Source organism: Mizuhopecten yessoensis, unplaced genomic scaffold, assembly GCF_002113885.1.
Source record: "Mizuhopecten yessoensis strain PY_sf001 unplaced genomic scaffold, ASM211388v2 scaffold716325, whole genome shotgun sequence".
NCBI lineage: Eukaryota > Metazoa > Mollusca > Bivalvia > Pectinida > Pectinidae > Mizuhopecten > Mizuhopecten yessoensis.
The window spans coordinates 759,977-772,790 of record NW_018480060.1 but is presented as its reverse complement, the minus strand read 5'-3'; the positions used below and the strand labels follow the sequence as shown (position 1 = coordinate 772,790).

The window sequence follows — 12,814 nt, the reverse complement described above, 5'->3', positions numbered from 1 at the left end:
AAAGTACTGGGATTCCTATTGTTAAAAAAAATAATATGTATATTCTCATAAAACACAACTTTACCAAAAAATCAGAATGATTGTCAGTGTGTTTATTATGAAACGAAAAACAAAATTGTATGATTGTGATGAAAATCATGCATTCAGTATACTTCTTTGATTTTTCAAAATGGGGAATAGACAATCAAGTAAGCTTATGGCATGGTGCGTCGTCCGTCGTTTGTCCGTCGTCAACCTTTTACTTTAAACAACTTCTTCTCAGTAACCAAAAGGCCTATGGTGATGATATTTGGCCAGAAGCATGCTGGGATGAAGGGCTACCAAGTTTGTTCAAATAAATGACCTTCATCAATTTCCAAGGTCACAGGGGTCAAATATGTTAAAATCTTTAAGCAACCTCTTCTGAATAACCGAGAGGCCTAGGGTGATGATATTTAGCCAGTAACATGCTGGGGTGAAAGGCTACGAAGTTTGTTCAAATTAATTACCTTGACCTGTATTCAAGGTCACAGGGGTCAAATATGTTTAAAACCTTTAAACAACTTCTTCTGAATACAAGAGGCCTAGGGTAATGAAATTTGGCCAGTAACATGCTGGGATGAAGGGCTACCAAGTTTGTTTAAATAAATGACCTTGACTTATATTCAAGGTCACAGGGGTCAAATAAGTTTAAAACCTTTACACAACTTCTTCTGAATAACCGAAAGGCCTAGGGTGCTTAAATTTGGCAATTTACATGCTGGGATGAAGGGTTACCAAGTTAGTTCAAATAAATGACCTTCATCAATTTTCAAGGTCACAGGGGTCAAATATGTTTAAAACCTTTTCAACAACTTCTTCTGAATAACCAAGAGACCTAGGATAATGATAGTTGGCCAGTAACATGCTGGGATGAAGGTCTACCAAGTTTGTTTAAATAAATGACCTTGATTTATATTCAAGGTCACAGGGGTCAAATATGTTAAAATCTTTAAACAACTTCTTCTGAATAACCAAGAGGTCTAGGGTGATGATATTTTGCCAGTAACATTCTGAAATGAAGGGCTACCAAGTTTGTTCAAATATATGACCTTTATCATTTTTCAATGTCACAGGGGTCAAATATGTATGAAACCTTTAAACAACTTCTTCTGAATAACCAAGAGACCTAGGATAATGATAGTTGGCCAGTAACATGCTGGGATGAAGAGCTACCAAATATGTTTAAATAAATGACCTTGATTTATATTCAAGGTCACAGGGGTCAAATATGTATGAAACCTTTAAACAACTTCTTCTGAATAACCAGGGGGACTAGGATAATGATATTTGGCCAGTAACATGCTGGAATGAAGGGCTACCAAGTTTGTTCAAATGAATGACCTTGAATCATATTCAAGGTCTCTGGGGTAAAATATGTTGAAAACATTTAAACAACTTCTTCTGAATAACCAAGAGGCCTAGGGTGATGACATTTGGCCATTAACATGCTGGGATGAAGGTCTACCAAGTTTGTTCAAATGAATAACCATCGCCCATATTCAAGGTCACCGTGGTCAATATATGTTTAAATCTTTAAATGATTTGTTCTGTATAACCAAAAAGTCCAGGGTAATGATATTTTGCTAGAAGCGTACTGGGTTGGAAAACTATAAATTCTGTTCAACCTAATGTCCTTGTTTGACATTCAAGGTCACTGGTGTCATATGTTAAAATATTTTAATAGGTTCTTATTAATCAAACACCAATATTCTGCCTGTAGTTGTATTTTAGTCCACTTTTAAGATAACAAGTGTGAAATTAATACCAGGTGAGCGATTCAGGCCCATTGGACCTCTTGTCAAGGGAAAAACCTAATATACCCTTTAAATAAATCACTGCAGGAGGAGCAATCTGTACATATGTACATATAATAAGTAAAATGAGGTAAGCTGTGACCTGTTCCATTGAAATCCCATTCAGGTACAATTTCTATCAGACAATTAATTCCAAAGCTGAAAACGTTTGATGTTCAAGTAATTATATATATATATATATATAATTGTATTATCAAGACCAGCTTATCTCTGGTGTAATGTAGTACATGTGTGTGGTAGGTCTATAGCGAAAAGTGTTCATTTAGATATCACATACAGTATATATATTCATTAAATATAATAATTATAAGTGAAATCATAGTGACTAAAGGTGTACATTGTAGTATACAGTATCAGGGCCAATTATTGTGTCAGTGTGGACCAGTAGTTACTGTACAGTCCTACTAGGCTGAATACAATAATGTGTGTGTCTAGTTCCCTGATAGTATACAGTATCAGGGCCAATTATTGTGTCAGTGTGGACCAGTAGTTACTGTACAGTCCTACTAGGCTGAATACAATAATGTGTGTGTCAGTTCCCTGATAGTATACAGTATCAGGGCCAATTATTGTGTCGGTGTGGACCAGTAGTTACTGTTCAGTCCTACTAGGCTGAATACAATAATGTGTGTGTCAGTTCCCTGATAGTATACAGTATCGGGCCCAATTATGTGTCAGTGTGGACCAGTAGTTACTGTACAGTCCTACTAGGCTGAATACAATAATGTGCATGTCTAGTTCCCTGATAGTATACGGTATCAGGGCCAATTATTGTGTCAGTGTGGACCAGTAGTTACTGTACAGTCCTACGAGGCTGAATACAATAATGTGCATGTCTAGTTCCCTGATAGTATCCAGTATCAGGGCCAATTATTGTGTCGGTGTGGACCAGCAGTTACTGTACAGTCCTACTAGGCTGAATACAATAATGTGCATGTCTAGTTCCCTGATAGTATACAGTATCAGGGCCAATTATTGTGTCTGTGTGGACCAGTAGTTATTGTACAGTCCTACTAGGCTGAATACAATAATGTGCGTGTCTAGTTCCCTGATAGTATACGGTATCAGGGCCAATTATTGTGTCAGTGTGGACCAGTAGTTATATATATATATACTGTACAGTCCTATTAGGCTGAATACAATAATGTCTACTAAATATCTTAACTATGTTTCTTTGCTGCATCTATTGTTACCAGGTAAATTAAGGAATACCGGTAATACTGAAATTTTGGAAGGTAAAATTGATTATGTACTGTAATTGAATTGTTCATTAAAACTCATTTGAATATATGCAGATATGTTAACAAATGGTTCATAAAAACTCTTTAGCATGTGAAGGGATCAGGTATTTGAAAATGAAAATAGAAATGATGAGCAACAGCACCATTGAATCCGGTACTACACAATGTGATGCTTGATATATGTCCTATACCCTATGTGGATCATTGAGTCCGGTACTACACAATGTGATGTTTGATATATGTCCTATATCCTATGTGGATCATTGAGTCCGGTACTACACAATGATGTGATGCTTGATATATGTCCTATATCCTTAAATGTGGATCATTGAGTCCGGTACTACACAATGTGATGCTTGATATATGTCCTATATTCTATGTGGATCAAGTATTTGTTTAAATTATGACATCTTCCTTCGTCAAAGTCCTGAAATGTTGGTGTAGATGTTTTTGAGACATAAACTTGTCTTTATTGAAGGGATACTAAAATTCTATGATGTGATATTTTATTTTTGATTGCAGATGTCGGGTGGTACACAGATGGAGGCAGGGCAGCTGCTCAAGTGTGGGGAGGGCGAGTTTGAGAAGTCTATACAGGAGATGTCCCTCAAGGTAGGTAACTCCGTCCCATACAGTGATAAAGGTAGGTAACTCTGTCCCATACAGTGATAAAGGTAGGTAACTCAGTCCCATACAGTGATAAAGGTAAAACTACATAGAAGGTGTTGGTACTATACATAGCGTCCTGACTAAGGTATTGGTACTATACATAGCGTCCTGACTAAGGTATTGGTACTATACGTAGCATCCTGACTAAGGTATTGGTACTATACGTAGCATCCTGACTAAGGTATTGGTACTATACATAGTGTCCTGACTAAGGTATTGGTACTACACAAAGCGCCCTGACTAAGGTATTGGTACTATACATAGCGTACTGACTAAGGTATTGGTACTACACAAAGCGTTCTGACTAAGGTATTGGTACTATACATAGCGTCCCGACTAAGGTATTGGTACTACACAAAGCGTCCTGTCTAAGGTATTGGTACTATACATAGCATCCTGACTAAGGTATTGGTACTATACATAGTTTCCTGACTAAGGTATTGGTACTATACATAGCATCCTGACTAAGGTATTGGTATTACACAAAGCATCCTGACTAAGGTATTGGTACGACACAAAGCGTCCTGACTAAGGTATTGGTACTATACTTAGCGTCCTGACTAAGGTATTGGTACTATACAAAGCGTCCTGACTAAGGTATTGGTACTATACATAACGTCCTGACTAAGGTATTGGTACTATACATAACGTCCTGACTAAGGTATTGGTACTATACATAACGTCCTGACTAAGGTATTGGTATTACACAAAGCATCCTGACTAAGGTATTGGTACGACACAAAGCGTCCTGACTAAGGTATTGGTACGATACATAGCGTCCTGACTAAGGTATTGGTCCTGCACAAAGCGTCCTGACTAAGGTATTGGTACTATACATAACGTCCTGACTAAGGTATTGGTACTACACAAATGGTCCTGACTAAGGTATTGGTACTACACAAAGCGCCCTGACTAAGGTGTTGGTACTACACAAAGCGCCCTGACGAAGGTGTTGGTACTACACAAAGCGCCCTGACTAAGGTGTTGGTACTACACATAGCACCCTGACTAAGGTATTGGTACTACACATAGCATCCTGACTAAGGGGTTGGTAATGCACAAAGCGTCCTGACTAAGGTATTGTTACTACACAAAGCGTCCTGACTAAGGTATTTGTCCCATACAGTGATAAAGGTAGGTAACTCAGTCCCATACAGTGATAAAGGAAAAACTACATAGAAGGTGTTGGTACTATACATAGCGTCCTGACTAAGGTGTTGGTACTACACAAAGCGCCCTGACGAAGGTGTTGGTACTACACAAAGCGCCCTGACTAAGGTGTTGGTACTACACAAAGCGTCCTGACTAAGGTATTGTTACTACACAAAGCGTCCTGACTAAGGTATTTGTCCCATACAGTGATAAAGGTAGGTAACTCTGTCCAATACAGTGATAAAGGTAGGAACTCTGTCCCATACAGTGATAAAGGTAGGTATCTCTGTCCAATACAGTGATAAAGGTAGGTAACTCTGTCCCATACATTGATAAAGGTAGGTAACTCTGTCCCATACAGTGATAAAGGGAGGTAACTCTGTCCCATACAGTGATAAAGGTAGGCAACTCTGTACCATACAGTGATAAAGTTAGGTAACTCTGTACCATACAGTGATAAAGGTAGGTAACTCTGTCCCATACATTGATAAAGGTAGGTAACTCTGTCCCATACAGTGATAAAGGGAGGTAACTCTGTCCCGTACAGTGATAAAGGTAGGTAACTCTGTACCATACAGTGATAAAGGTAGGTAACTCTGTCCCATACAGTGATAAAGGGAGGTAACTCTGTACCATACAGTGATAAAGGTAGGTAACTCTGTCCCATACAGTGATAAAGGTAGGTAACACTGTCCCATACAGTGATAAAGGTAGGTAACTCTGTCCAATACAGTGATAAAGGTAGGAACTCTGTCCCATACAGTGATAAAGGTAGGTAACACTGTCCCATACAGTGATAAAGGTAGGTAACTCAGTCCCATACAGTGATAAAGGAAAAACTACATAGAAGGTGTTGGTACTATACATAGCGTCCTGACTAAGGTGTTGGTACTACACAAAGCGCCCTGACTAAGGTGTTGGTACTACACATAGCACCCTGACTAAGGTATTGGTACTACACATAGCGTCCTGACTAAGGCATTGGGACTATACATAGCATCCTGACTAAGGTATTGGTACTACCCAAAGCGTCCTGCCTAAGGTATTGGTACTACACAAAGCGTCCTGACTAAGTTATTTGTACTATACATAGCGTCCTTACTAAGGTATTGGTACTATACATAGCGTCCTCACTGAGGTATTGGTACTACACAAAGCGTCCTGACTAAAATATTGGTACTATACATAGCGTCCTGACTAAGGGATTGGTACTACACATAGCGTCCTGACTAAGGTATTGGTACTATACATAACGTCCTGACTAAGGTATTGGTACTATACATAACATCCTGACTAAGGTATTGGTACTACACAAAGCATCCTGACTAAGGTATTGGTACTACACAGAGCGTCCTGACTAAGGTATTGGTACTACACAAAGCGTTCTGACTAAGGTATTGGTACTATACATAGCGTCCCGACTAAGGTATTGGTACTACACAAAGCGTCCTGACTAAGTTATTGGTACTATACATAGCGTCCTTACTAAGGTATTGGTACTACACAAAGCATCCTGACTAAGGTATTGGTACTATATATAGCATCCTGACTAAGGAATTGGTACTATACATAGCATCCTGACTAAGGTATTGGTACTATACATAGTGTCCTGACTAAGGTATTGGTACTATACATAGTGTCCTGACTTAGGTATTGGTACTATACATAGCGTCCTGACTAAGGTGTTGGTACTACACAAAGCGCCCTGACTAAGGTGTTGGTACTACACAAAGCGCCCTGACTAAGGTGTTGGTACTACACATAGCACCCTGACTAAGGTATTGGTACTACACATAGCGTCCTGACTAAGGTATTGGTACTATACATAGCGTCCTGACTAAGGTATTGGTACTATACATAGCGTCCTGACTAAGGTATTGGTACTATACATAGTGTCCTGACTAGTCATTAGGCCAAACAGTAAAGTTGTTGTGTTTCTCCTTTGAGACCTTAAACATTAAGGGAGGTCAGTAGACCAAACCTTTTAAAAAAACGTCTTAATAGCAGATATCATACGCCTAAACATATACCTGAATGGAATGAAACATATGCAATATAGACAAATTTGAGTGATTTCTCTGTCTGTGTGAAAGAGTGATGCTTGATCATTGGTGTTTGTATGATAAGTGTCAATGTTGTATATTGATATGATAAAATGTCAATGTTGTATTTATTGATATGATAAAATGTCAATGTTGTATATTGATATGATAAAATGTCATTGTTGTATATTGATATGATTAAATGTCATTGCTGTATATTGATATGATAAATATCAATGTTGTATATATGATAAAATGTCATTGTTGTATATTGATATGATAAAATGTCAATGTTGTATATATGATTCAATGTTGTACTACAGAACCTGCTGGACACCATCTCCATACTACAGAAGGAGATGAGCCGTGAACAAGCAAGCTTTAACTCACAGAGTGCACAACTGGCCACACTGAACAAGAACTCACGTCAATACAAACAGATCTCCAAGGAGATGAACACGTCCCAAACCCGACTCACCATGCTCATGAACCGCAGCATGAAGTGCTTCCAACAGGTAACTGTCTTCTGTTTAAGTAGGGTAATGTAAACTAATGATTGGTAACCAACCAATTAGGTTCAAGAAATACATGTACTGGTTCATGAAACAGCTACTGCAATAATAACCAACCAATAAAGTCTGAGAAATACTGGTTCATGAAACAGTAAACTGCAATGAAAACCAACCAGTCAGGTCTTAGAAATACTAGTTCATGAAACAGTAAACTGCAATGATAACCAACACTCTTCAGAATGGTGATTACTACTTGTCAGGTGAATACTATGTTACACCTATGATAGTATTCCCAAGTACATGTATTGCAGAATAAATCCTTGACCCGTCTTACATTTTACAGGGCTAAAAAAAATAGAATATTGCAACAAACTGTACATTATATTACTTGTAGATGTGCAGGGCTTCCATTAAAATGTACTGTCTGATGTGTTGTGTATTTGGCAAATGATCAGAATATGTCGGTAAACCCATTGTCTGCCCTGATGTTGTAGCAGCACCTACTGTCATTTTCGACAGTGACTAAATATGTAACTACCTGCCTGTTAGTATGACAACAGCTGGTGTACCGTATCACCATAGTGATCTGTCATTTGTGTGGAGTTCACAAACCATTGGTGGGTCATGATACATGTGATCCAATCAGAACCCATTATAGTGGTCACCCTACCTAAGTGCATCACTGTAGTACCTGTGATATAGGGGTCGCAATCGGTATGTATGCTATATGACATTATGTGCGTGGGTTTTTTTCTCGACAAACATTCAGATTAAGTTATCGGTGATGTCTATCTATAGAGGAGACAGTGAGGCCACGGAATGTTGTCCTCCATTTTCAAGCTTCTTTTCTGTAAAGGTTAATGTTGTTCAAAAACCGGATAAGAGATATGTTTTACGCATGTTTGTCAGGAATAAGTTGATTTAAACCAGCTAGTATGTCATTATTTCTTCTTGTAATATATTGTTTCATTCTACAATAATATTTTCTAGAAAATCTCTTTTTACAGAGTAAGATATATTTATAGTGTTAGAAAATTTGATAAAGTATAATTATAATTACGCTTGACAAATACTATCTAGTATGTAATAAGACGTAAACTTGTAGTGAACATTGTTTTGTAATAATTGTTTTACATGTCTATAACTTTGTATTTACAGCAAGGGAACCAACATGTAAAGGCTGCCGCCTCTAGCCCGCCTGGGGTTCAGCGCCACAACTCCAATGTCGTGCCAAAGGAGGGTGTTCAGGGAACGAGTGTCCAACGCCGTCATTCCTCCAAAGTGTCGGCCACGGACGGTGAAGTCATCAAGAGTGGGTTTGACACTAAAGTGTCCACGCAGAACACGGGACCAAAGAAGCCTGTCATCTTACAGCCCATAGTAAACACTAGTAGAATGCCTGGTATGGGTGTTGCCAACAGTAAGGTAACCACTACCAATGGTGTAAGCGAGACGAGTACGGTGTCCACCTCTGTGTCATCAATTTCTGTAAAGTCTGACTCAAAATCTACAGACCCCTGTCCGGCTCATTCTAACATTGTGACATCCACTGCCAGTGTCCCCGTCTCCTCACTGACCAATGGCACCTCCTCTACTGTAGGGTCGTCCTCAACTAAATCCAGTGGTATCACTTCTACAAATACTGCTCCGGTTTCTAGCTCGTCCAATGGCAAGAGAACATCCATCTTAAACTTTGGAGTAAAAAATACTGTACAAAATTTAGAGAGGAAATCTGTTGTAAATGTGTCAACATCCCAAGTTGTAACAAACGGTACAGGGACAAGATCCACAACTTCAAGTACTTCCAGAGTGGTTGTAAAACCGGTCAGTGTAAAAGGTAAGACCATCGTGTCTACAGCAAGTGCTGTTAGTAAACCTGTGGTGTCCAGTGTTGTCACCAAGCCAGCTACAACTGCAGTTGTCACCCAGCAAGCTACAACTGCAGTTGTCACAAAGCCAGTACCTAGTGGAGTTGTTACTAAAACTGTTACAAGTAGTATACAAGTATCATCAGAAGCCACTAAAAAGATTCCAGATGCACCTGTTGTGCCAGTGATGAAAAAAGTTTCCCAACCTTCCAAGTACAGCCGACCCCCTATCAATGAGCCAGTGGATCCTCGAGAGCAGATGCTTAATGCGATACGCAGTTTCAAAAGACCCGCTGATGCACCCAAAGTGGAACCAATAAGGAAAGCCCAGGCTACAGAGGTCAAGCTAAACATAACGCAAGGAAAGCCAGCTCAACCACAGAAAGAAGTACCAACTACTCTTCCGCAACAAAAAGTAGTTCCTGTCTCAGTTCAGCAGCAGAAAACTGCTCCATTTTCAATTCCTCAGCAAAATGTAGTTCCTGCTACAGTGAAACAACAGACAGTAGCTGCAGTATCTGTCAAAACAAGTGAAAAACCAAAAGAACCAGAGAAAAAGGAGAAAGAAACAGTAATACTGGAGTCCAAGTCTGTTGAAGATAAGACTGTCGGGGCAGAACCAATCAAACCTATAGACAGCATGGTCACAAAAGATAAACTAAAGGTCACACAGCCTACAGCCAAAGTCACTGATGATAACGAAGAGCTGTCAGTGACACAAGGTCCTTCTCAAACAACCACAGAAGATGAAGCGGAATCAGAGGAGGACAGACCAGAGGAAAAGTTTGTAAGCTCGGTGACATTCACCCACAAACCTTCAAAACCAACAGAAATTGTGAAGCCAAAGACGAAGGTTCAGGCCCCATCACTAGCTGTGTCATCAGTTGTTGCTCCATCTCCAGCCTCTGTACCAGTGCCAACTGAGCCCAAACAAGGTAAGTTAGTTGTAGTGTACGTGTCACATGTATGTGTTGTCTTGTGAACAGTGGCGTTCATACATCTGTGATTCCTGACAAGATACAAGTAAGTACAGACATTCCTATATATTTTCAAATCTTACCATGAGCTATCTCTTAGAAAAGGATTACAAGATTAGTACGTATACCAGTGCTTGCCTTACTTGATAAAGAAATTTGAATACTATAGATTTTCAAACGTTACCAGAATCTATATCTTTAAAAAAATGTATGCACAGTACCAGTTCTTATTTGATGAGGAAATTTTAATACTAATTTAGATTCTTGATATTACTTTTAAGAGTACTATCCAAGAAATGTTAAATGTTAAATGGAAAAGAAAATTCACTTAATATTTGTTTAGCACAGGTATGAAATAGATTTTTAACACATAAAAATTTGAAAGTATGCATAGACCTGATACACTTTACAAATGTCTTATATTTGTAACAAATCTATCTTATCACAATAAAAAAACTTTACCAGGACAAATTATCACATATTGTTTTAGATCGACAGATCTTGTCACTGTCATGTTCATTATAAATCATCAACGTATCAGATTTATATTGGTAATGACTGATGACACAGCATCTTGACCTTAAGATTGTATAACAGGCTGAGATCCATTTTATTCACCATGAACACAAACAAATTACAAGTGCAGTACGTATACTCTCACATATAAATCTTCACAGAAACAACTCCAGTATTTTCTTTTTTCATCCTCACAAAATATTTGTATATTCAGTAGTACAACATTGACATTTTATCATACATGTAGATACAACATTGTTGTGTACCTGTACCAGTTTTTGAATAATTAAGTGTTGGCCTTGTTTATATTTTATGAAAGAATATTATGTGTTTCATTGTTACCATGGTATACATAACACCAGCCTTAGCAACATTTTTAAATTCAGAATTCAGAATCTGATGACAAGACATTTTATGGACTACACAATAGAAAAGAAACTCCCCTACAAACACTGCTGTTATTGTTTCTTTACATCATAGAAATTCCTCCTTTACAATAGGTATATCTATATATATCTACTGGGCTATGAAATGGTATGCTCCAGCAGACACAAAGGTTGATAAGAGTATTGTACACAGCTATGTTCTCAGCAGAATACAAATTTCATTTTTGTATGATATTGTTATCCTGTAATATTGTACAGTACTACCTAGCTTAGGTTTAACAATAGATTCAACAAAGAAGACTTGTTTATGGCGTTAAGGCTTTACACCTGTGTAGTGTACATGTACCTGTATTATACGTGTTCTGAATAGAAAGGTTAATATTATTCTTTACTTTATAGATAAATAATAATTTACTCTTAAGTGTTAAATATTGACTAGAGTGGATTATGTTTTATATGCATTCCAAAGTATACTTATAATAAAAATAAACTTTATTTATTTTACAACAATTATAAAAACAAATTATTTTAACTTATATTAATCACACTTGTTGGCCCGAATATTAGCGTTCGGGGTGTCTTATTTGGAAGAAACCGGAGTACCCGGAGAAAACCTGTGAATATACCTGTTCACGTTCACGATCAGGGAACTGAACCCTATGGCTGCCCTAGTGAAAGGCAAGTGTGTTATCCACTTTGCTACCCGACCACCCTATTTTTAAATTATAAAAAATAACAATTATACTAACCTTGTATACCACAGTACTGTACATATAGGTTTAATTACCTTTTATTTTCATATATATCTAGGTCTTCAGTGATGATGTTAGTCTAGAGTGTTACTTTATTACAAATTTTCTCATGTTTTGTTTGCTAATTAGGGCCCTGCATTCAGAGAATATGGTTTAGAGAAGTCTGTTGCAATGTCCTTTGGAGATATTTCCCTTGATTTAATACCTAAATCACATATATATTTAACCAATACAGTACCGACTATATAGTACTAACTGGTCGATTTATTACCTTAGTAATGCGTCACCTGCTTTTTTAGGTAAATCAGTAGAAAATGAACTTCAATGATAAAGTGTCATACAGATAGAGGAAAACAGATTTTCTTTTAGGGATTACAATATCTTCTCAGACAACAGAAATGAATTGCAGAAAACAGTAGTGAGATATTCTGAAGGAAAAAACAGTTAAAAAAGAAAAATGAAAATATTGGCAATAAAAGAGTATGATAAAGAGCTACTGAGGTGCAAGAAAAGGAACATTTAAAGTGGATTATTGTCGAATGACTGAGGACTGTGTTCCGGGTCATCAAGGGAAAGTATTTTGTACTATGGTGTAGATTGTCTGACAGGTCGACACACCAGGCCATCTCCAAGTTTACTTCCCTACAGGTGCAGAGACACAAGAATACTTAATTAGTCAATCCTGACATGATGTGTAAAAAAATGCTGGTAAATAAAGTTGTACATTAAGTTGTTGGTTTTCTATATACTTAATGTACCAGGATGATTTTTTATGTATATGCAGGTGCAGTAGTAGCCAATTGTCTCCTTGTAAAACAATACATATTGTATATGTCATGTTTAATGGGATACTGGTAAGGGTGA

General features: G+C 37.7%; 1 protein-coding gene across 6 annotated transcripts in view; it reads left to right on the top strand.

The window, feature by feature from the left end:
- LOC110443095 overlaps positions 1–12,814 on the top strand; it is an 87,273-nt gene that overhangs the window by 4,904 nt on the left and 69,555 nt on the right. For all 6 annotated transcript variants that reach the window (XM_021487090.1, XM_021487088.1, XM_021487089.1 and 3 more), the window contains exons 2-4: positions 3,599–3,688; positions 7,263–7,454; positions 8,610–10,254. In XM_021487090.1, the coding sequence (XP_021342765.1) occupies positions 3,599–3,688; positions 7,263–7,454; positions 8,610–10,254 (1,927 nt within the window). The remainder of the gene's footprint in view (positions 1–3,598; positions 3,689–7,262; positions 7,455–8,609; positions 10,255–12,814) is intronic.